The 25,820-nt window shown below is 38.1% G+C and overlaps 1 protein-coding gene across 1 annotated transcript in view; it reads left to right on the top strand.

The window, feature by feature from the left end:
• LOC134740686 (hydrocephalus-inducing protein homolog) overlaps window positions 1–25,368 on the top strand; it is a 70,359-nt gene extending 44,991 nt beyond the window's left edge. Inside the window, exons 51-80 of the mRNA XM_063673246.1 lie at window positions 1,326–1,574; window positions 1,663–1,984; window positions 2,230–2,372; window positions 2,457–2,557; window positions 6,195–6,537; window positions 7,093–7,202; window positions 7,520–7,697; window positions 8,056–8,172; window positions 8,390–8,459; window positions 9,417–9,608; window positions 9,692–9,881; window positions 11,791–11,956; window positions 12,228–12,520; window positions 12,876–13,068; window positions 13,477–13,698; window positions 14,391–14,557; window positions 14,709–14,896; window positions 15,357–15,600; window positions 16,016–16,196; window positions 16,846–17,015; window positions 17,575–17,707; window positions 18,170–18,315; window positions 19,284–19,419; window positions 19,986–20,138; window positions 21,609–21,776; window positions 22,180–22,404; window positions 22,787–23,008; window positions 23,847–23,992; window positions 24,336–24,516; window positions 25,176–25,368. Of these exons, the coding sequence (XP_063529316.1) occupies window positions 1,326–1,574; window positions 1,663–1,984; window positions 2,230–2,372; window positions 2,457–2,557; window positions 6,195–6,537; window positions 7,093–7,202; window positions 7,520–7,697; window positions 8,056–8,172; window positions 8,390–8,459; window positions 9,417–9,608; window positions 9,692–9,881; window positions 11,791–11,956; window positions 12,228–12,520; window positions 12,876–13,068; window positions 13,477–13,698; window positions 14,391–14,557; window positions 14,709–14,896; window positions 15,357–15,600; window positions 16,016–16,196; window positions 16,846–17,015; window positions 17,575–17,707; window positions 18,170–18,315; window positions 19,284–19,419; window positions 19,986–20,138; window positions 21,609–21,776; window positions 22,180–22,404; window positions 22,787–23,008; window positions 23,847–23,992; window positions 24,336–24,516; window positions 25,176–25,307 (5,481 nt within the window). The 3' untranslated portion in view covers window positions 25,308–25,368. The remainder of the gene's footprint in view (window positions 1–1,325; window positions 1,575–1,662; window positions 1,985–2,229; window positions 2,373–2,456; window positions 2,558–6,194; window positions 6,538–7,092; window positions 7,203–7,519; window positions 7,698–8,055; window positions 8,173–8,389; window positions 8,460–9,416; window positions 9,609–9,691; window positions 9,882–11,790; window positions 11,957–12,227; window positions 12,521–12,875; window positions 13,069–13,476; window positions 13,699–14,390; window positions 14,558–14,708; window positions 14,897–15,356; window positions 15,601–16,015; window positions 16,197–16,845; window positions 17,016–17,574; window positions 17,708–18,169; window positions 18,316–19,283; window positions 19,420–19,985; window positions 20,139–21,608; window positions 21,777–22,179; window positions 22,405–22,786; window positions 23,009–23,846; window positions 23,993–24,335; window positions 24,517–25,175) is intronic.
• The last annotated feature ends 452 nt before the right edge of the window (window positions 25,369–25,820 follow it).

Below are 25,820 nucleotides of genomic sequence, written 5' to 3'. Positions count from 1 at the left end.
AATAAAATAAGACAAACTGGGCAATTTATAAGGGGTATTTAGGGTTCCGTAGTCAACTAGGACCCATCCTAGGAACCTGTCCGTATGTCCGCGGCTTTGCTATGATCGTTAGTGCTAGACAGCAGCTATATTGGGTATATAAATCGAGCATGCTGACCAAGTGGTAAAATATAAACTAAAAAAAAACACTTTTTAGGGTACCTCCACTAGACAGTGGGGATAAAAAAAAATCCCCTCACTAGTTCGAAAAGTTGTCGTTTATCCTTCAATACAAGCGGGGAAAAACGCGTTTTATGCACTAGTGGGGAAAGTAATTTGACCTTGGATGGAGCGTGTTTAAGTAGTTTGACAGATAACAAAACGTAAAACGCTCATGATAATGGTTCGTTCGATATTAATTATCATTAAATAAATGGTTTGAGAATCTAATAAAAAATACCAAATTTAGCTTTATTTAATGATTTTAAGCCATAAACCTTAAAATTCCATAAGAAACGTTTGCAATTTTAAATTGCATCGTTGACATTTCATACATCAGAAATGTCAACATTGTCAACATTTTTTTTACTTAAAACCTTTTCTCACCGACTCGCGTAACCAACTTCCAGAGTTTTCTGTTATAATATCGTAAGGAAAGGAGTGATTCCAGTGATGAAGATGATCTAACGCCTGTGGATGTTGCACTTCCCTCGCTATAGTGAGGTGAATAGTTTTGTGTTACACACGGGCGCAAATGTATTTTACTTCTCGTGTGTTGAAACACTCGCTACGCTCAGGATTCTATTTTAGAACCTATAGAATCCTTTCGCTTGCTCGTGTTTCAATTCTACACTCGCGGGTAAAATACAACTTTGCACCCTTGTATAACAAATAACTATTTCGCCACAACCATTTTTTGATAAAGTGAATATTTTAGGAAATATCATCGTTCCAAAAGTAAAAACAAATGTGTTCCCCACTCCCTCCTAATTTTAGAACCATCGGTCCAAAAAAATATTTAAAACAAAAACTTGAAAGTAAAAAAAAATGATAACTATAGCGAATATGATCGGTTAAGCCTTTTTTGAGTTTTTGCAAAAAGTTTTTCCTTTTTAGTAAAAAAAAACGTACAAGTACTGCGAACTCCTTTTTGCTAGTTATGAACATAATAGCAACTATAAGCACGGGGGCTATTAATTATCACCGTTATTATGACGGATGAGTAACCACAGAGCCCTACTCATAATATGGCCCGACATTCTCTTGGCCGGTGTTTTATATATTTCATTAGTTATGAACCATAAGATATCCACGTGGTTTCGTTAAAATCTCCGTTTTCGTTTTAGACGTCTCCGCATTGCGTTTTTGTGGAAAATTCAGTCACTCTTCACTTTTTCTGTGTGAACGTGAATACAACGTTCACGGGAGCGATCGACCTTTACAACAATGGATTGGTGGCCTGTGCGCTTTCCATGAAGCTCCTTACCGAACTCAATGCCGAGGAAGACATCTTCTCTTTGGATAAATATGAGACACACATAGAACCTTTACAACACAAATGTTTGCGAATCATGTTTACTCCTAAAGCTTTAAAGGTAAATCATTCAGGAACGAAAACTGTCAATATATTTTGTTATAATAACACAATTGTTATTGTTGTTGTTAATTATATTTGCTTTGCAGGAGTATCGAGCCATTTTAGAAATCAAGTTGAATCTCCTTAACAACCAGCAGCAGTCATTTAGGGTGTGCCTGATCGGAGAAGGCGTCATCCCGCGTATAAAAATGGTTTGGCCTCCGACGAGACAATACAAATGCTCGCTACTTCAAATTCCCGTCACTTGCTTAGGCTCCATCAGCAGTCGCGAAATTCGATTTCAGAATATATGTTCAGTAAAAAGCACTGTAATATTGAATATACACCAGTCAACAATCGAAGAGAGGAATGTATTTTGGTTGTCAGCGGCTGTCATTTCGGAAAATAATGTTATTAAAAGTCGCAAAGGTACCTATGCTCATTTCTAATAATGAACTATATATTTTATACATTGTAGAATTGTACATAATTATATATTTATTTATTTATTATTATTCGGAGATCCAACAGCTGCCTATAGGTTTTATAAATATTATACAAAAAGCCAATTACAGGTTCTAACCAGTAGCTTGGCTCGTAAAACAGATTATTAGACTCTAGTGTAGTCTTGTTTTTAGTGTATATTTATTTTATACTTTCATTTTTTGATTTAGATCATAACGACAAAAGAATTAAGTTAAGATTAAAACCCGGGGAACTAGCAGGCGTTGTTGTTCATTACAACCCCGTCAAAAGAGGGAGGACAAGTTGCGAAATTCAACTAACCATTGTTGACAACCCTTACGAGTATTTTACGGTACAAATTCCATACATCTATTAACAATATTGTATGTACATTTGTATGTCCCTTTAAAAAAAATCTAACACTGAAAATCAACAGGTGTTTTGTGAGGCTGAAGGATTTATGGAAGACGTAATCATGATTGGACTTGAAATGTTATCAATGGATGTTGACTTGGGGGCAATACAGAATACTACAGAGTATGTATACCTTTTTTTTAATGACCCAGGGGGAATCCTTTACGGATCCCACTGGCCCGGGAGAAAATAGCCTAGTGGGTATGTCCGACTCCCACGGACTAAACCCCCTGGGGTGTTTCGCCGCGCGCTTTGTAGACGGGGTTTCGGGAACTCGATTGTAGACCTCCGATACCCCGTCGGCGTTGCTTTTGCGAACCCATTCTTTGCGGCTGCTCTAGCAGCTTACTTCGTTGAAGGCCCCTCGGAACACTCGAGGGCCTTCCAGCTCGAAACCTGATTCATGCGGGCCACACCTCGCGCGTGTGCTGAGCCGTGTCCACGGCTCCTCCATCACAGTGGTGGCACGCTGTCGTCGGCTCTCTTCCCACCCTCTCACACAGGTACCAGCCAAAGCAGCCGTGCCCCGTTAGCTGTGTGAGGTGGAAGGAGGGTGCACCGTGCTTGCGTTCGACCCATTCTTTCAGAACGGGCCGAACAGCGGCCACCAGGTCCCGGCTAGCTCCCGGAATCTCCAGACGCTCCGACCATTTTTCATATAGCACTTCTCGTGCTTCTTCCCGCCACTTGCGAACTTCTTGAGGGGCGGGCCAGTTTTCCTCCCTCCTTGCTGCTAGCACCCGCCAATAGACCGCGGACTGAACCTTGGCTTCAAGGTCCCAAGGCGGGCTCCCGGCTAGCAGGCCGGCTGCTGCGTGCGAGTTATCGCGATACGCTCTGGCCACCCTGAGAGCTATGACCCGCTGCGGCCGACGCAATAGGGCCGCACTTCGAGTTCCCAGGGTGCCCGCCCATATTGGTATACCTTACTTTAACCCAAGGTTTATCAAATGTAGCTAGCGGATTTACGGTCGATTGTAATTTTAGCTACAAAACGAAAAAAAAAGTATTGTTAAAGCGATCCCTATGACGGTTCCCACAAATCTCTTTTGATTGAGCTTAATTTAAAAACATTAATTGGAAAATAAGTTTTTACCGTGTTTACTTAAGGTGGTTCGACTAGGTTACCCAAAGCTTAAACCCCGCTAGATGGCGTCACTTTCGCAAATTTTCAGGTTTTATTTTTTTGTGGAATAGTGTTGGTATCTGTATACTTAAAAGTATGTTTAGCGCACTCTTTACATAAATATTGAACTATTATAATAAACATTGAATACTTCATTAGTGCAAAAAACACTTTTAAAGTCGACAGAGTGTTTCTGTCATGCTATTTCCTACTATTACTCACACATGCAAACAGTGTTTCCGTGATGCTTGTAGTAGACAATTTCATGCAGTGTAAGTATGCTGCAATGGCGTTGCGGTATGTTCGTGGAAATACGTGCAAGAGGATTCGGGTTCGAGACTGGTACGACAGGGGTACTTTTTTTGTCCTTTTTGTGTTATCTTATGTTTCTTATACCTTTTATTCTTCGAATTCTTGTCCGATTCCGATATAACCGAAATATATTTCAGTGATATCGGAAACGGCTCTAACGATTTCGATGAAATTTGCTGTAAGGGGTTCGATCTAGCTAGGTCCTATCTCTGGGAAAACGAGCATTTTTGAGTTTTTACTTATGTTTTCTTTTTCTCCCAGATATTCAGTATTATTAATAAATTAGTTTATAACGTTTTATAAAAATATGTGACGTTTTGAACTAAAAGGTACCACATTGTCGGTTTTCGATTAGGTTGATTTCATTTTGAAGCTTTATGGAAATATGACAACAATAAGTAGGTACCCGTTTGGTTGAAAACGCCACATATATTGAACGACCCAATAAATATAGTTCTACAAGTAAAGCAATCCCTTACTGCCCAGCCTCTATAGTATTTTTCAAACTGGAAGGGTACGATGATAGATTTCATCTCCATACAATTTATAACCTAATAATGCCAAATGTTGCAAAATTATATTGAATTGAGATCTATCATCGTACCCTTGCAGTTTGAAATAGTTAATGTACTAATAATAAAGTAGTAATTGTAAAATAAAATTAAAACTTTTTTTATATATTTTTTTTGGATTCAAGTAGGTACAGTGAGTAACAACATTGCATGGCCTTCTTATTATAACTATTATAGAAAACGGGATATTTATCATGTTTATTTATATTATTTATTTCTCGATATTTTGGCCGGTCTTGCAAGACCAGTCGTTGTGGAGATCCCTGGGGAGGCCTATGTCCAGCAGTGGATGTCTTGTTGGTGTAGATGGATTCACACAACAAATGAAATAACATTTTTTCATATTTGTTATCCGTAGTTGTCCCTGTACCTGAAAGAAAAATAATATCATGATAGCACAAAATCTCTAATGTTATAGGAAGAAAGATGATGCAACAATATGGATTCTAATAAAGTTATCATTTACTTACCTAGTAATAATTGTGTTTTTCATTCATAGACAAAATTCCATAATTTTCATCCCCAGGAAATGTTTTATTTTACTTTATTGCAGTGAGGATGTCCTGATTTTTTCTGGCTAATGAAGGAAAACATTTTATTTCCAAGAATGCCTCTTCATTTTGCACAATACCTAAAAAAAACCTAGAGTTAGTGACACATTGACTATTCGGCAACCAAAACAGTAATAATTACATTATATAGGTATTGTTCACTGCTTATATCTACCATTACGGAAGAAGTGAGAATTATTTTCTAAAAAGATCGGCACGAGAAAATTACAATGTACAATGAAGGAATGAAACTGTACCTACCTTACGAAACTTCACCATCATGAATTCCGCTTCAATTGAGTGAATTTTTCTGGATTTTCGCGGACCAGAACACCGATGATTTTTGTAACTTGATTTAGACGTTGCTATCATTTTTAATGTATACAAACAAATTGACACAATAAACATGACCCTATGTGTCAGTGTCAACACTGTCAAATAAAAATGCACTAAACATGACGGCACTGCAAATCCTGCCAGGTCGGCCAGGCAACGTCGCCAACGTCATAGAGTGGCAACGCCGCACGCAACGTATTTGTACACGACATTTGTGACACACACATACGTAAAATTGATGAAAAAATTACGTTGATTTATGTATGATTTCTGTATGAAACAAAGTTTTTCTATTAATTTAGCGCAAACGAATATTCGAAAGTAGATAAATGAGCAAATATTTGTGTAGTAATAGTGTGTAGTGCCTTAATTAAAGCAGATTTTGTATGAAAATCGAACCACCTTAAATTTTACATTTCAACATAAATTAAATTCTTATTAGTGTGTATTATGTATTTTTGAATAAATTAATCTCCTAAACTTCGAAAAATGTCTACAAACATTTTAAATGACAGTTACTCCATAAAAACCGGGCAAGTGTGAGTCGCACTTGCTCACGAAGGGCTCCGTACCATTACGCAAAAAACGGCAAAAAAAATCACGTTTGTTGTATGGGAGCCCCTGTGAAATTTTCAGCTGTCGGTCACGGTTCACGAGATACAGCCTCGTGACAGACGGACAGACAGACAGACGGACGGACAGCAGAGTCTTAGTAATAGGGTCTAGTTTTTACCCTTTGGGAACGAAACCCTAAAAATTGACTGTCATAGGGATCATCATTCGACACGAGAGGCATAGGTTAATTATTAGAATAAGTTTTAGAAGGGCATAATCTGCATTAAATATTATTTTGTTCGATGCAGCACGGAGTCAACTGTCTCGACTCTCGATAGCAAAAAGAGAGCTGCCAAAAAAAAAGACACTAAATCCAGTGAAACAAAAAAAACCAGGTCATTTACCAGCTCGGTGGCCATTAGAAACGAGCCGGCTTGCCTAAAATATATTTTAGACTTTGGTGGGTGTGAATTGAATTTCATGCAAAAAAGATCGGTCATCATGGTTAATAACTCAGATAAAGTTTACAAATTTAAATGGGAAGAAGTCCGAAACTTGTTTGTTAAACCATCACTAGGATACATTTCACCGGCAGAAGAAAAGGACTTAGAAATTGTGTTTTTCTCGAGTCTACCCGTGTCAGTGAAAAAGGTAATTGCGTGTGTTTTTTTTTTAAATATGTACTTTGATGACATTATAAATGATATAATTTAAAATTAACAAAACAATATTAGGTATTCCAATATGACTCTATTAATAAAACAATTTAAATCAATCTTCGTTTTGACTCGGGTAATCTGCTTTCGTATGTCCGGATGTTCTCATCTACAGGTCGCAATTCTCAACCGATTCTTGTGAAATTTTGTGAGCAGATTCAGTAGTTATATAAAAAATTTCAGTCGTGTCGTTTTTTTGAATATGTTCAAAATTTTTGAAATTGGCATAATGGACTTAAGTACCATTAGCGCCTATAGCACTTAAGACCATCGTGAGTACGCTGTGATAATGACAATGAAGTATTTGATTTTTTTAAGCTTTTCTATTTTATATCGACGTCTACAGCTCACAGAACCACTAGTTTAATTGATTTTTTATTTTGCTACCTGTGATAATTAATGTTTTTTTTAATGCTAGAAATTGTTATTAATGACTATTACAAACCATATGTAACTTATATCAAAATGTATAATACCGGCCTCGTTGCAGGAACTTATGTTCTGTAATTTATCGGCTGTCAGCGACAATTCCCTAACTCTGGACACCAAGGGACCCACATGGGACAGCAGGCAAACGGTCACCACGTTTGACCATAATTGGTAAAGGAAAGCAATCATTTAACAGATTTGTTACGAATATCTGTAGCTCGGCGTAGCGCGTAGCATATTAAATTCCGTATGTAGCGTGAATTAGGAATACGTAGCATTAGAACATGTTCTTATATTCCTGGTGGTCTATTCAGATAGTAATTTCTTGTTATCGATTAATTCCTGCCATGCTACATATAAAATCAACATGATTTTTTGGAAACTAGTTAAATCCGTAATTTATTGAATTAGAATAAAGTATAGCATTAAATACGTTTCCAGATGCCAACTACGGAAGGATTGTTTTTCTAATCCCCTTCTTTTTTTAGTGACACGTCTGTTGCTGAAAGAGCTGAGAGAGTTTTAAATGAACAGGTTATTGAATCTCCTCAGGCACCGATGGGTACTATTAAGATGATAATAATGTATTCGGTTACGACAGAATATACTAAATATACACACAATTTGAAGGAGGAAGTTTTACTAAAAGATACGTTTATATACCAGGTAAACAGTGATAAGTCACCTTTATCATAATTGAGGAGAATATTTTCAAAAGGGCTTATTTCTCTATGAACACCATACAAAAATGAGCCCTTTTGAAAGGACACTCCTCAACTGTACTTTATCCTTTGCGTAAGATGCAAGGGATAACTTCGAAAATGGGAAGATTTCGAAAATAGCAAATACTAAAATAGAAACCGCCGCGATGTTTACTGAGTGTAAAGCGATAAAACAAATATTTGCGACTTTGGAAAAAAATATCGTTTAAGAAATTAATTTTCATTAAATCGTAATTATAGAGTTGTATGGTTAGCTACGCCTGCCATTTTATGTAAACAAAAATTGTATATGGTTATTACAGACAAGAAAATTCGATTTTAAAGTGACAAACAGTGGTAAAGTGCCGATGAAAATTACATGGAGTTTCCAAATTGACGAAGATTTCCCCACGACAATTGACAAGAACTTGAATAAAAAGGTGATGTATACTGATAACATAATTAAATAATACGTAGTAGGTACTTGCTACTGCCCGTCACTTCGTTTGCGTATAGTGATGATCCCCCGGGACTCAAACTATATTGATACTACATTGCATCTAAATCGGGTCAGCAGTTTTTCAACGTGAATTATTTATTTATCTGATCGATGCATACTTGTAAATTTACAGTAAATTGTGTTATGTTGTAATACAGCAAGGTGAGGACAATAAGGACAGTGCGGATGGTAAGGAAAGTCAAGAAGCAGATGCTTCTAATACTAAAGGTGCGTATAACACAAGACTACTTGAAACATTTAATGATACCATTATTAAGTGTTTCAAGGAGAGGAGAATACAAAGATTCACGAAATATATGTTTACAATAGAAGTGATAAACTAAATACATGAACATACTTTATCTTCGTTCCTCGTACGATATTTTTAGTTCCGTTCAGAGGCCGCGAAAAGCAAAAATCTAAATTTCATCTGCCCCGCGGGCCTGGAGCATATATCGTCAGTTATCGCCTCCCGGTTAATACTTTGTCAGATGATAGTTTATATGCTATCATGAATTAAAAATATAGTCAGCCGGTTTTATCGCGGTGAAAAGAACGTCAGTTAGGCAGATGAACATGTACATTTTTTTTCAGTAATCGCCTCCCGATTGATACTTTGTCAAATGATAGTTTGGATGCTATTATAAATAAAAAAAAAACCGTCAGCCGGTTGCATTACGGTGGACAGACCGCCAGCCGGTCGCGTGAAGATGTAAAAAATACGCGTCTACCTCTTAATGACTCAATATCTCAATCAACGCCAATATCTCGAAAAATTCCATGATTTTGTAGTTTTAACAGTAACATCTCAACAATCTTCTGACAAAATTACAATCGAGAGGCGATGATTAAATTTATTTAGTTTTTTACATGTTTGGGTGGCTGCCGTTCTCCAACCCATCAACAGAACGGCAGCTAACATCCACGAGGGCTCATTAGACATCGCTCTTAACAACTTAAGAGATTTCACCCGGGATGCTATTGGTCATGGAAATCTATTCCGGGCTCGCGGTCCATCTCTATCGCTCTTGCATATTCGACCTACTCCGCAGTGACGTTAAGTCAGGTTTACAAGATGAACAATTATGCTAACGTACTACCTATACTTATTCCTCGATGGTTGATTGACTTCGTATTTTTTCACAATCTTCATAAACATAATATTTCTGTTTTTTTTTAAACTAGACTCCAGCAAAGAGACTTTGTTTAGTGAAAGTTTGGAGAGATGCAGTGTAGACACCTGGTTAGAAGTCAATTTACCCTTCAAAATAAAACCAGCGAAGGAATGCCTCCAGCCCTCTGAAAGTGGAGTTTTCACAGTTACGTTTTCACCTCTTGATGCTTTCGAGCACAAAGTTTCACTGAAAAGTTCGATTGGTGAGTTTTAACTATTGACTACGAACATGCTAGTGACATGATGTTAATTTAAAGAGCAACGCTTTATTATATTTTTATTACAGATAATTTAGATCCAGATGATCAGAATATGTTCTGCAAAATCGTAGCTAAGTCCCTGGTGCCATATTGCCACCTGGATATAGAAGAGAGCGACTACTTAACATCCGGAAGGAGAAAAGTGACAGGAGTTGCTTTGCCGCAACACATCACTGTTATGGAATTCAATGTGCTGGGATCAGGCTGCTATAAAAAGTATTATTCCATTTCTCATGCTCTGAAAGAGGGTCATTGTTGCTCTAAAAAGTGTACAGAAAGTGATACGTTTCTGCACTTGAGCATTACACATTACACTTTCCTAGTACATTTTTTTACGATAAGCAATTGAAATTTGGTTTTAAATGGATTTGTTATACAATTTTCATTATGATATTTAACTCCCCATTTCATAAATAACAATCATATATGGTTAATTTAAACTACCCTCAGAAATGCTATAAAAATTATACTTAGTCATGTTTAAAAAAACACATGTATTTTACTTTCCTCGTATTCGAAATGAAAAGTAAATCCCTTGGTTAACAATCTACTATTTCCTTTTTAGACTACATTTTATTTGCTTTGGATATTTGTTATTATTTACTCAAAAGAACTGCTTAAGATATTAACCAACCGATAGACCGGAGGACCTTGAAAAAAGTATATCTTTGATAGACAACGCCAATCGAAACTTCACTTGTATGAGCTTACGGATTCGGCCCGCGAGTTTTAAGGACTATGCGATAGACGAAATTAGCTTATTTTTAAAATAAAATAAAATAAAGAAATATATAGGTAGTGTTGTTAAAAGACTAGTCTTTAAGACTTTTGAACCTTAACGACTCTCGAACCTTTAAGGCTCAAGCTTTGAAGCTCAAGCAAGATTTTAATTTTAATTCTAATTTTAATTTTAATTTTAATATTTTAATATTTGATATGTAAATTGTATATGGATTCCGAATTGTCCGAAATAAATGAATTTTATTTTATTTTATTTATTTATTTTGAAAGCTAGAGCGTTAAAGGTTTGCTCACAAAGCGGTTTAGAACAGGGACCGGCCCGCTATCCCTTATCGGGGTTTTATAAGGGTATTTGCATAAGGCTTAACTCACCATACCCTTTGCCAGACGAAACCCTTTGTTTTGCTTTTAAAAACCCTTATATAATGCTACCACATTTGAGACCATTTAGAACCGTGATTCCGTTGCGTATGTACATCCAGATACATGTTCTATGAAACTATATTTTAAAATTTTCCCGTTCCGTTCCGTTCCGTTCCGTCCTATATGAGTGAGTCATAAGAAATAAAAAAAAAGTATTTAAAAAAATATTTATTACTTAATTAAGACTGGGTGATTACTTGAATCGTATGAACGTTTTAACTTTTAACCGCCTCCGCTATTGACTAATTCATGAACGCAAACTAAACAACTAAGAGACAAAAAACCAAAACGGTTTCTGCAGAACTGTAAAAATGCCTATTCAGCGTGTTCACATTTCACAACACATACCTATTCATACAAGTTTCAACTTTCTAGTACTAGTCACTGAGCCAACCCGCGGACTGACAGACAGACGAACGGACAGACATGGCGAAACTATAAGGGTTCCTAGTTGACTATACGGAACTCTAAAAACGCGATAAGTCATAATTATCTTTTTCAGTTTTTCCCTATTTCACAAAAACGTATTAAATTTCATCCTACCCTATAGCATAGGTTGATCTTATTTGTTAAAAGCTTTTACTTTTTGCTCCAAACCTTTACTGCTAAAAACCTTACAGACTTAAACCTTCAAGGCTTAGGAGGCTTTAAAGCTTGAGGCCAAAAGACTCGAGGTTTCTTTGCTCGTAAGCATCAACACGAACTCTTAGTTCGAGTCGTTAAGGTTCCGAGGCTTTAAGGTTCGAGGCTTCAAGGCTCAGCAGTCGCGACTCAAGTCTTATAGTTTACGCCTCAAAGCTTAAATCCACAACACTAATTATAGGACATTCTTACATAGAATTGACTAAGTCCCACGGTAAGCCCAAGGAGGCTCGTGTTATGGGTACTCAGACAACGATAATCCCACTAGGCCAGACCGGTCGTTTTTTTGACTATATGACTATCACGTTTCGCTTTTCAGGTCATTCAATGTTATAAATCCTACAAGCGAAGGATATGAGTTCACATTCGAAATGGTGGTTGACAAGATAGAGCTCATACCATTCCACTGCAATATGATGAAAGGATACGTGGAAGGCGGTACCTCTTGTGAGGTTACATTTACCTTCGCTCCCAGTGCCCCAGGGGTATAATATAATACAAGACATGATTAGATTTATCCCATCCGCTGCGAATTTATGAGGGACAAAATGTCAGGCGAAAGCCCGCGATGCGAGATTGTGCCACTGTGAGGCGTAGACGCGACGTTTTCTTTGACACGTCTAGCAACTTCAGACGATAATTTACCTAGTTTCATAGTTTTGCAAGTGACCACATATGTCCCCTAGTAAATTCGCAAGTTGTAGGCGGAAGAAGTGTCCAATCTCGAATTTCTAAAATCTTTTTAAATATTTTAAGGTTTATGAATCTCAGTGGAAATTTTCGATACACCAACACAATATGTCTATCAACTTACTGGTGGTTGGCTTGGTCAGAGAACCCAACGTAGTGTTCGTGCCCACCATTTTAATAGTAAGGAACTCTTTAGTTGGGTTCAGCATCACTGACACTGTGATGTTGACGAATAATGAGAATGAAATCCTAAAATACGAGTTTAAAGGTAACTCGCTGTTGAATGAGTCCGGTAAAACACCCGTGATTATGGAGCCGGAGAATGGAATACTAAAGCCTCGCTCGGCGACGCCGATCAAGTAAGTTGATGACAAATAAAGACAAAAGAAATGCCTTGTAAATCCATTTGATTATATAAATTTCATTTCATTCAAAAATATCAGGAAGGGGTGGGGGGGGGGGAGGGGAGGTATGATTTAGATTTCAAGAACGATTATTTCTGCTCTACACAATTGTGGGTAGCACCTGTTGTGCAGCGACGTTTGAAGCCACGATTTTTGACCACCATTCACATGAAAGATTAATTAATATCAATGTGTTCATCTGTCTCCAATAGTTTTATTTCAAGATACGATCCTTCCTTATCTGCCACCCGGACTGACAAGAGAGGAGTCACTTGGCGATTAAGTCCAAGCTATGAATCTCACTTTTCAGATTTATTTACACCCCAGTTGATGATGGTCCCTTATCATTCAAGATATTTTGTGCCATCACTTATATGACGAAGTATTTGACGTTGTGCGTCAATGCTCTAAGTCTCTCAATAAGACCAAAAGTAACCTACTTTTTAATCGGAAATGAGCATGTACTTGATAGCAAATCTATAACAAATATACATTTGGATCAGGTATTTGGAAATATTCTTTTAACGGTCAGGTTTACATTTTAATATTGAGTACATAGTCTAAACGCTAATAACTATAGCACGCTGTAGCCTATTTTAATCTAGTTTTTCTCGCACTATAATGAAAACTTGAATAGGTAATTAATTATCAAAGCCACGAGCATCGAAATCAAAACATATACCCATATGTTTTGATTTCGATGCCAATTCCGGTACCTAAGTAGGTAGCTTTATCAACGGCAGCAGTAGATATTTTACATTCTTATGGTAAGCTGTTTGGGTGTTTGTGGATACGAATTAATGATCCCTCCAAAACGAAGAAATTAGTTTTGTTGTCGTTGGTTGTTATATTTCTTTCGGAGGTTAATCAATTTAAAATTTAGAATTATAAATTCAGGATGTTTATTTCAGACCGCCTCAACATACACAAGAACGTTGACGTTTATGATAACGAACGAGGGTTCATCGACGTTTTTCTACGAGTGGGGCTACAACAGCTCGGCGGTTAAAAAGTACCTGACAGTGGCGGTTGAGCCGCGAGCGGGGCACGTGGCCCCCGCGAGCCAGGCGGAGTGTACCCTCAGCTTTACTCTCAAGACTGTGCCGGTGCAAGCCTTTCCTGTGACGCTCTACGTAAGCAAACATGCCACTTTACAACCTGCTAGTCAGCTATTTACAACACCTCGCAGCTAAAGTACCGGACAATGGTTGAGCCGCGAGCGGGACACGTGGCCGGTGGCCCCGCGAGCCAAGCGGAGGGTACCCTCAGCATTACACTCATAACTGTTCCAGTGCAAGTCTTTCTTGTGATCTCAATGTAAGCTAACGTCCACTATCCAACTATTATCCTTGGACTGTGTTCTATTGATCTCCTATTTTGATAGCCTCGCTGCGAATGTCAAAACAAAGGTAGACTCGCTTCTCAAGCTCTACATAAACGGTTCTTATCAGGTCGATAAGTTAGATCGTCATAGGCCAGAATTTTATTTAAATCGATTTACCCCCTTCCTTACATTAACGACGAATTTTAGTCAGGGGTGTCCTTCGTTACGCCGTAGCGTACCGAAGCAACATTTACCAACTTCGTAGCGAAGATCAAGCGTTGTGGTGTCGACAAGCGGCATTCGAACTTAACATCTGATATAAATTTGATATTGATTTGACTTGTAAACTAGCGATTCAACAGTTTTTATTTAACCAAACGTGGGACTTAAAAGATATCTGCTACGCCGTAGTAGCATTTCAAGAAATAAGTGAAAATATTCCGCGGAAACGACTACACTTTTTATTGGTTAAAATTAATAAATAAATTGTATTTGTTGCAGATTGTGGATGGACCGGAGTACAGTATACTCCTCCACTCAGAAATAGAAAAACCAATGTACCATTTCTCCTGCAAGGATTTCGATTTCGGAAAATGCATAATGAACGCACCGGACAACACGTACAAGAAAATCGTAGCTTTTGTGAACGATGACAAAGTTCCTATTCTGTAATCCTTCATTTTATTTAATAAAATTTATATATAATTTTTTTTATTCTCCTAACGTACAAATTTTTGTACATATTCCACAATCTAGTTTGAACTTTAGCATTACCAACTTTTGACATAAATACTTTCTAAAATGACTGTATAATTGTAGCCTTGCGTTGGATTTTGAAACTCTGCCTGAGCTCCTCGTGGACTATAAGCCAGTGCCTGCAATCCAGCCCAAGGAGCAGGTTAAAGTGAAAATATACTTTCGACCGAAACAACAGACGGAGTATGATTTCCAGATAAAGTTCTGGGTTAATTCGCTCTGCGAAGAAATTATTACTGTTAAAGGAGAAGGTAGGAATTATGTTTTTAATTCGCTCAATCAAATTACATTAATAATGTAGGTAACACGGGAGACCAGAGGGCCTACCGTGAACCACGTTAGACGTGTTGCCTCTCTATCGCACTTGTAAATTCGTACGTAAGTGTGACAGGGAGGCAACATGTCGAACGTGGTTCGCGGTAGGCTCGCAGTTGTCCCTAAATTCTTTTACTCCTGCCCACCTACCGAGACCACCACTCAACATAATTCATACAGTCCGTCTAAGATAACTTTGCACAGACTTGATCAGAACAAAGTGAGGTGAGGAAGTGTCTTTTAAAACATCATATTTTCATAGAAAGTTGATATTAATAATGACAATTGTCACACTTTTTCATTTCAAATGCCATGCAGAATTAGCTTGATCCGATTTTAAAATATTAAACCTCTGTAGTTTGGAGACCCTTGCTTTAATTCACCTTAAAATTGCAGGTGTAAAGTGCCTTTTCGATTTATACGAAGGGTGCGAAAAGAGTTTCGACATGGGGCCAGTAAAAGTGGGCTCTAAGATAGTTCGTCAGATAGAGGTGATGAATCACAGCAAAGTGGCCATAGACGCCAGTTTTATATTCAAGGAGATGTACCCCGAGATAGAGGACACGCTTCAGTCGGAGGCGACGAGCGTGTGTCTGGATCCCGGTGATTCTGGTCCGGTTACGGACCTAGGACCTTCACGGCGAGTCTTGAACATTTTAGGTTTTGCAATGGTGACGGTAGGAGTAGCATTAGGAGATGTAGTATGTAGTCCGTGATAGACAGCTAAAAATGACGATTCAATATCATAACATTTACTTTACTTCAAATAGGCTTTTTACATTTTGTTTTTGTATTCGTTGATTTTGACGTCAAAGTTGTATCGAAATCGAAGTTATTTGTTGTACAACTTCACAGAAAAGGTTTAGAATCTGTGATCTTCTAGAGTCTAATTTTATCAGGAATGAAGTACCTATATATAGGTATAATAAGCGTAAGCCCAAGAAAACGAAGACTGTTATTTCCGCTACATAGCTCGTAGCAGCATATTATTATTATGTAGAAGAAATTGATTGTAGAAATATCATAATAACACAATGTACATAATGTTTGTTTAGAACTCTAATGGTGAAAAATTACAACGATGACAAGATCCGAAATCAAATCGCGATGGACATTCAAAATGCACTGTCGTCGTTAAAGGTCATCCCTAAAGAATGCAAGATACTGCCTTACCGAAAAATCCCTTTGAAGATTCAATTTAAACCTGTTGGCATGATCAGCGATTTGAATATTCAGGTACACATACTGTCCTTAGCTTTTTAGTATAAATAGGTACCTACTTAATGTTTGACCACCGCCACCGATAACCTCTTGAATTACAACATAGAGATTTAACGTAAGGTTGTGAGATTATAGCGAATATACACATATTGTACCAGAAAATGTACCATAAGAAGGCTCCCAGTCCCAACAAGATAGAATGACGATCTTGTTAAAATCGCACGGAATTATGTGTCCACCCTTAAGGCAGTTCCCTGAGCCAGAAGGCGAAAAATCTCCTTATATGAACCTGTTTTTCTAAGAGGCGTTGATATTCGTAGACATGGAAAAAATATATGTAGTTCTTGACTATATTATCTTTAATATCATAGCTTCCGATACACGAATTATGACACTTCGCTCGATACAATTAATTCCCAAAGTAACCTCTAACTCGGACTTTTAATCCAACTTTACTCGGTTATTTATTATGTGATACTATAAACAAAAAAAGAAGAAAAAACAATCTTAACTTAAATAGTAATTTCATAGCTTTCGAATTTCGATATTGTAGGGTAACGTTTTTAAAATGTGACAGAGACAGCGGCAAACCGATGGAACGGCCTTAAACGTTTAACGTCAGGTATGAGGTTCGCAGAGTAACATGTTTATTTTATTTTGTCAGCTGAACATGAGAGTGCTAAACATCGAGCGGCCGCTAGTGCGGTTGAGTGGCAGCGCCACCGGCATGAGCCTGTGTCTCAGCCAGTACTCGCTGCAGTTCGGCCGCGTGCGCATCCGCGGATGCAAGATACTGAAGGTCATGCTGTTGAATAAAGGGGACTTCGGGACCAGGTGAGGCCAAGAGTTAGAAATTTGTGCTTAATGTGCCATATTCTGGACATTATATTAACTGATAGTTTAATATCCCTTCGTTTGTGGGTCTTTTATTTAAAATTTTACACCACTTTTTCTTTAGATTTGTAAATTTTTATGTTATTTCTACTCAAAAGTACGAGCTCATTCTATCCTAATAGGAGAAAACAGTGCCCCGAGGTTTTTATTTCATAGATTTTGTATGACGGTAGGTAACAGAATGGAAAGATCCAAAAATGTATGGGATATTTGGGACAGTTTTTTCTCCTAATAAAATCGAAAAAGCTTGCGATACCGAGTAGAACTAACCTAAAAAATCCCGAATTTGAAAAATAGGGTAGTGTTGTACAACTAAATAATTTTTTTTTGTAAGAGTGAATAATAAAGATTTTTTGAAGGGCAATTGAGTGCAAGCAGATCTTAGTTTACAGTCATGTGCGTAAAGAAGTTATTTCGAAAAATTTTGAACTCTATCAGAAGCATAAAGTGCGCATGAGAATTAAAAAATGCTTATTGATTGTAATTGTTGTTTGTCCAGATTTTGGTGGCAACCCTTGATGTCCGACGAGTTTACAATTTCGCCGATGCAAGGCCACATCGCGGCACACACTAACGTGACCTACACGATTACCTACAGGCCAAAAAGCCACAATCCGTTTGTCAAATTATGGGTAAGACACTGTCAAAAATTCCCCGAATAGATTCTAATTTTTGACAAAAAAAATTAGCGATTTACGAGTATGCTGGACGCTTAGCGTTCCGTACGCACTGGCGGGAGCAGCGCTTATATGATTGAACAATCATTTGTGGCTTTCCATCAGAGAAGGGTCTTTATGCTTCATGAGCATAAGGACCCTCCTCTGTTGGAAAGCCACATTTTTTAAGTTAGAATAGGCCTCCTGCTTAGCACTTCGATTACACTTCCGATTTGCCAGGCGAATTAATCCACGAATGATTTCTACAAACTTTGCTATAAATTTAAAAACGTAGCTACTCTCTAAGGAGTCTACGGCGTAGCAAATTGTAACCAAACATTTAAAAATCGAGAATGAAAATATCTAAAAACATCTAGTGATGACGAGGGAGGACAGGTTTCCAAGTGTCGATACTCGCTCAGTGTTATCTACTTGCAGGCAAGCTGCAACATCGAGAACTACAAGTCACAGGAGCTAGCCCTGTACGCCGCCTGCTTGGACGTGGGCGACGTGGCGGCCAAGACCATGTACATGGAGTGTCCGGTGCGGGAGGTCCAAACTAGCTACGTGCCGGTTACGAACCCGTATGTTCTTGTCATTTATTTACTTGTAGGCGAGCTGCAACATTGAGAACTACAAGTCACGGGAGCTAGCTCTGTACGCCGCCTCAAGTTGTTGTCATTTATATCATTATTTCGAATTTATTCATTTACAGGTCGATTTGATAGATATGAGTAGCTGTTTACATTCAGGGATCGAAGAGGTATCTGTAGTCCCTAACTTCACGAACTGGCCGTTTCGCTACCGTGACATGGGCGCAAGGTGAAAAATGTATTCGCTGATGTTCATTACTTTTCTGTTATATGTAAATACAATATTTCTTGAGTAACGAAACCGCCAAGCCACATATTTTGAGGTGTAGTTTGTGAAGTTAGGGCTTGTAGAGTTGGGGCGTGTAGAGTTAGAAGCTTGGGTCTACATGAGATGTCCTTTTGACAGTGCGAGCCATATGGTATCGTCTTGGCAACATTGTACATGAAAATGTTTTTGGTGGGTTATTTTTATACAAATTAACCGGTAGTAAAAATCGGTAGGTATCTCGGTTTCTGCATTGTGTTTATAATCCGACGATTCATTGTTCCTACCTGAAGGAAATCATAGATTAGAAACGAAATATTGCGAATGCATTGATATACATATTTAGATTTTTAGCTATACCGGTAACGATCCCTTTTTACATTGATTTACGCTGCTTTGAGCAAGTTTTTAAAGCGAACACATGATTTTAACAGTGTTATTTTCGTATCATGATCTCCATATTTTACCAACATGTCAATGGTAATCTTGACAATGACAATATCCCGTATATTTTGTAGTCAATTTGGTAAATAAGTAAGGATTCAGCGTAGTTACTTCATCCAAAAATGTACACTGATTGTTATTGTTAGGTGGCAGTAAAATTGTGACTGAGGAACAAGAGTATAACAACTACTAAAAATTGCAAAATCGCATTTAATTTAATTTAAATATTTTAAAAAACCTGCTATTATAGAACCGACGGGACATGGCTGGTGCTGTCCGAGTTGACTCCCGGACCATTCTCCACGTTAGCCCAGTGTAACGTCGAACCTAACTCAGTTTTCGACATCCCGATCTATTTCAAGCCGAAAACTATGGGAAAACACGAGGTATATTACCTGAAATTTTACGGTAAAATATAATTATATATCTACTCGTAATGTAATGAGTCAATAATTTCAATAAACTAAAAACAATGCTTCCGTTTATCACTGGTAAGTTTGGGCTAAAGGCTATATTTCTATAGTAAAGCTAACAGAACTTACAGAACGAACTTTAAAACTAAGATTATAGTTTATATGTACTTCCGTGGCAGCGCAAGTTAATGAAATCGCTACAAGCAATTCAAGGGAGATGGCCAAATGAAGTCCTCGTTGTAATTGTTATACGTATAAGTCGTTATTAATTAACTCTAATCGCTTTAACTTGGTTATATAATATAGCAATAAAACATTATCTTCTAATGTTTATTTTCTATACCTGTAACAACTACGCTGCCACAAAAAGGCTACGAGATTAAATGTATTTATTTATAGCGTAGGTACTCAAAATTCTCAAAAACTATGTGTTGTGGGTACCCATAGGTATAGTTAGGCAAGTTAGTTGACAATGACACTATTATGTATGGATTATTAATTTATTAGTATTATTACTAACCGGGGAATTATTATTACAGAACCAATTATTATACACTAATTTGGGCGAGGGCGCACTCTTCATAAGTCTACTTGGCATAGCTCTGCCGCCGAATCCTAACGGACTAATAACCATCAATGTGGCTGCCAAGGACGTTCACACGGAGCTATTGAAGGTTCATCATATCACCGAGGTATTATGATTCATTTTACCATATGTATTCAGGTAAGCCAATGCGTTATCACAGGGGAATATTACGCATAATCCAATACCAATACCAATAGCAAGACACTGGGATAGTCTCCATGTTCCCACATTATCCTAACTTAAGAATAGTTTTTAAGTCCTGACATTCTAACTAAACTTGACTGCGCATACCTTTAGAGCGTTTAACTTTATTTTTATTTTTATTTTGATTTTAATATGTGGATTTTATAATTATTAATTTTATTTTTTATCATTTATCAAATGCCCAGTTATTTTAGTTCTAATGTCTAGTCATGGATCCTTATATTATATACCTATCTTATTGTTTTGTTTTTAGTTTTAAGTTTTGACATTTTAACTAAATTTGACTGTGCATAATATATCTTAATTACAATTTTATAGTTTTAAATTTTTTATCTTTTTAATAATTAATTAATTTTATTATTACCCATCAATTAATTGTCAAGATCTTTTATATTTTATCATTCAATTATCAAATGCTTAGTCAATTTAATTTTAATGGATCTATCTTTTATACTTAATCTTATTTATTTTTATTTTTATTGCAAATGTTTTGTATGTTTTAATTATGGATCAATGTTATCTGGATTAAATGATTAAATGAAATAATGCCATGTTAGTAATAGAGCAGTAATTAAATTATAAATTCTCATAATATTAATGACTGTATCAAATGGCATTAAGACATCTATTAATTACAGTATTCTGAGAAGTGCTACGCCGTAGCCCGTAGCAAGTTTTTACCGTATGTACGGGCATAAACGTCGATAAAATATTAAATTATAAATATAGGTTTTATTGCTATTAGTATAAGATGCATGTACCTCCCTACCTACCTACTTAAGAAATATTAAGTGCCCTTCGCGTCGTCCGATAAAATCGAAACTCATCCACGAATTTTCCTTTCCCGGCCTCTGCGATAATGTAAATACTACGAGTACTTCTTGATACGGGAATCCGTAAATCAATGTGTCATCACTTAATTGCTAACTATCTGATAATCAAATAATATCGTGGAACAAGTCACCTAAACTTATCAAATTTTTCTTCATTTCTAAAGCGCTTATTATGATGAGCACTTGCGAAAGGGCCAGTGTCCAATGTCCATGGGTTTCCGATAGCCGGGCTAAGTTTTCCGTTTTACGAAATGTTAAAAATATTTAAAATGTAAATAAATACCTAATTTATCCCGTATTGCCAAAAATATTCAATGTTTGATATTTTTAAAACAACTAGAAATGTCGATTTTTGTAAATAGATTTAGATTTAAATATATTGGTAACGGTGTCTTGATTGATACCTATTACGTAGAATGTGGAACGGAAAACTGCTGTTAGGTTAGGACTAGGGTGGTTACACCCGTTAATCGGCCGCCTTTATAAAGTGTCCGCCGTGCGGCCACAATGTACATAGATATAAAAAGCGCTTATCTTAGTCCCCAGAATCATACGTAGTGTCGACGGAGGTAGTGCAGGTGGTCCCCGATAAGTTCGACGCTTTCTACGAGATCAAGCACCCGGAGACCGTAAAAGTGTGGGGCGAAACGTGCGCCACGTGCCGGTGGGACTACGCGTGTTATGGCGAGTGCGAGATGCACATGAAAGTAAGGATTGTAACTACCGATATACCCCCTATAGGTACTCTAACTCCCCAGAATCATACGTAGTGTCAACGGAGATAGTAAAGGTGGTTCCCGAGAATTTCGACAGTTTCTACGAGATCAAGCACCCGGAGACGCTGAAGGAGTGGGGAGAGATGTACCTACGCCACGTGCCGGTGGGATTAGGCGTGTTATGGCGAGTGCTAGATGCGCATGAAAATAAGAATACCCTCTAAGCACCAGTGTAAGATGAGCTACAGTTTACATGTAAACTATGTGCATGAAGGTTGCATGCAAGTAATAGTCATATAGGAACTCTATACTCGTACCTACAACCTTATTAAATCTATGCCTACAACCTTAACCAAACTGGAGTGGAGTATCTAAATGTAAGACTCATCCGCAGGTGGTGTTCGTAAACAAGGACACACGCGAGTACCAGTTCTACGAGATCGTGGCGACCGTCACCCCAAGCGAGATCGTGGACACACTGACGATGACGTCACGGGCCCGCGAAACAGTCCAGCGGGAGATAATTGTGCACAACCCGTTAGCCGTAACGGTTACCTTCATCGTGCGCTGCCAGCAACTGAACTGTCCTAGCACCATTGAAATAGGAAGACAATCACAGGTCACAAGACAAGTTTTCTTAGTTCGAGTACTAAATAAGTGTCGGCTAGCTCCTACATGCGCTTCCAGCAGTTGGAGGGTCCCAGTTCAATAGACATAAGAAAACAATCACGGGCTATGTTCTCTTAGTTCGAGATACTCGTAAGTGTAAGAAGTTGCGTAGACGTCACGAGAGACGATACAGTGGGAGCTGATTGTGCATATTAGCTGTGTCGGCTAGGTCCTACCTGCGGTGCCAGCAGTTGGACTCTCCCAACTCCATTGACAGAGGCAATCACAGGTCACAAGAAACATTTCTTATTTTTATGTACTAAATGACTGCAAAACCCCGGTGTGAACCAACTGTTAACGAACGCTTTGTATAATATGCTCATCTATTTCAGGCACCACTCGTAATGTCCTACTCGCCATTGGTAGTTGGCGAAAGCGAGGAGTACTTGGAGATTTCCAACAATTTCGTCGGAACATACATGTACAAGATGATACTGAAGTGCTTGCCAGCCAAGGCTAAGGAGCTAGAGATAGACACGCCGATCGGCACGCGGGTCCCGATGAGGCTTCGAGTACAGAACAGGAGTTCCGTCAAAGCGGTCTTCACAAGCGAAGTGAGTAAGCTTAGTAGCGTTTTACTTGAAATATCGGATTTCGGGCAAATGTTCCCCTAGTTGGAGCCGTTGGAGGTACACTTTTGAGAAGAGCTGACCGCAGTGGTAATCACCAGTTTTAGGAATCTAAAAAAAAAACGCTAAAATATTTTCACGAAAAACTTGTTTTATTTTTTTTACATGTTAACTTTTTCTTTTCTCTTTCTGCTAGCGATCCGTGGATTTATTTGCCGTAGGCGAAGTTATAAAATATTACTGTTTTTTTATTATTATTGGAGTGATTTCTTTAAAAATTATATCCTGAAATCTTTTACTCTACTCTAATTCTTTACTCTAGATTCAATACAATTAGGTATAGGATAGATTAAAGGTAGGTAAGTAGATTTTGAATATTACTCACCATACAGGATGTAATAAAAATAGTGGAGTTCCGTTTAAGGTCATATTTGCCTTGACTTAAAGCCTTGTATGGCGCGTTGGCCGACTGGCATGACCTGTCCCATAGAAAAAAAATATTGTTTTTACGTCAAAAAAAAATTACTAAGACTGCTGTCCGTCTGTCTGTCACCAGGCTGTATGTCATAAACCGTGATAGACAACAAATACTAAAAAGTACGGAACCCTCGGTGGGCGAGTCCGACTCGCACTTGTCCGGTTTTTTCCTTATCAGAATACGATACCGAATATGCCCTTAAACGGATCCCCACTATTTCTGTTACACCTTGTATAGATAGATACCTTAATATGTTCTGGCCAGTCTCCCTGGGCCTGTCCACAGCAAATGGAATAAAAAAAATCAGTAGATACCCAAAGTACCTACGTTTTACCGTTTTTTAAGGTCACTCATCCATCAATCACGACTGACAAAGAGTATTTCCTGGGTCCGTTCGAAAAGGGCAAGTTCCTCGTGTGGTTCGAGCCGACCGAAGTTGGGCTTCAACAATGCACGGTTTCGTTTGATTCGCCGGACGCCGGAGAATTCATGTAAGTGCAAATACAATACAGTAAACAATTTTGAATTCGTTTTCATGTTGTTACCTGCGTGAATTACTAAGGTATTCCTACCCGGGTAAGACCGGACTATTTTTCGGGGAGTTGGAAGGACATCACAAAAAAATATGGGGCATTTTCTATGAAAAGGGACCATATTGTCGATGGCGCTTACGCCGCACAGCTTCGCGCAGCATTGTATTTATATCGGAGCAGCAGAAACTAAAGGGATTGTTTACAGAGCGAAATGATACCGAACCTTATTAATTGTAGGTATATGTACTTACCTACATACCTTATATCGAAATGTTGTACCTTTTTTTGAAATCTTTTTCAGATATCACATAAAGGGAACGGCAAACGTACCAAAGCCTCAGGGGCCATTTGAAATTATGGCGGGTGGTTTCGCAACGATATCGTTCAAAAACATATTTATGGACAACAGAACGTTTAAGATGTCAATCGATAAACAGGAATTTTACGTTAAAAATCCTGTCGAAATGATACAATCTAAAAAGGTAAATTTTGACGATACTTAACTTTAACCTTACTTTAGTCCAGCGGTTCTCAAACTTTTTTGAACCCTTTTGGAAAGTGAAATATTTGACGGAGCCCCAAATAAAAAAGGTCGTTCGTCGCTATTTAACTGTGAACCAGAGATATAGAAGAGCTGGTTATTGATTTGTTTTCGCTTTTTCTTGTGGAACCCCCACAGGATTTGCGGGGAGCCCTAGGGGTCCGCGGAGCACATCTTGAGAATAACTGCCTTAGTCACTTCCTTTATAGGACCTTATTTTTTTTAATGCCGCGTCGGTGGCAAACAAGCATACGGCCCGCCTGATGGTAAGCAGTCACCGTAGCCTATGGACGCCTGCAACACCAGGTATATTACATGCGCGTTTCCGACCCTTTAATTTATTTTAGTAAGTAGTACGGTTCCCTATGGGTCTGAACTTGTGGGTTTTGGTGAGCACCTTGGCCGCTCTGGTGGTCTAGCGTCTAGCATGAGTTGCGTTCTCGCGCGCGAGTCCATACTTGAAGTGGCGCTAGATGTATGGAGTCGCGCGCGAGAATGCAACTCATGCTAGCAGGTCTGATGTACTGGATGTACATCTTATAGCGATTGTACCTGAGCGAGCAATAAAATCATATAACTGAGACATGTGCAATAATATAGGATACGAAGGTGTTAGTGTACCTGAGCGATAAGTGGGTGGGCGGCACGCCGACCGGCTGCCTCACCATCGAGAGTCTCGAGCCGCCGGAGCCGCGCGCTCAGTGGACTTACTTCCTGCAAGGAATCCCGTGACTTTTCTATTATTTATTTACTTTCCTATTGTTATTATTATAAATAATATTATACATATATTTTAGCACATTTTTGTCTTTTACTGATCAAAAGAGTAAAATAAACAGGGTGGGGCTGCGGCCTGTATAAAGGCAAACAACGTAAAGGTTCATCATAACCTAACAGTTTCTACCGTTTTAATGTGATTTCGAAGGGAGATATAAATTCTGTTTTTTGACTGCAGCCATATATGATGTACATATTATACAATTACATTAGGCAGCTGTCCGACCTAGGAGTAACAAGAAGGGAATGGCTGAGCGATTTGTATTTTTTTTTTAGAGGATGGGGTTTCGTCACTCAGTGACGATGTCACCCCCGTACTGATATCTATAGTAATAATGTAGTAGTGCAGTATTACCTGCACCACTACATTATTTTTAAGTATACATAGCTTGCACATCATCCTGGCCTCGTCTGATAGTGGCTGATTTATGTATTTCTATCGCTAGTCACTTTCTCGCCACCGGTCAG

The sequence above is a fragment of the Cydia strobilella genome, chromosome 4, assembly GCF_947568885.1.
Source record: "Cydia strobilella chromosome 4, ilCydStro3.1, whole genome shotgun sequence".
Lineage (NCBI taxonomy): Eukaryota > Metazoa > Arthropoda > Insecta > Lepidoptera > Tortricidae > Cydia > Cydia strobilella.
This window is presented reverse-complemented; position numbering and strand designations above follow the sequence as displayed.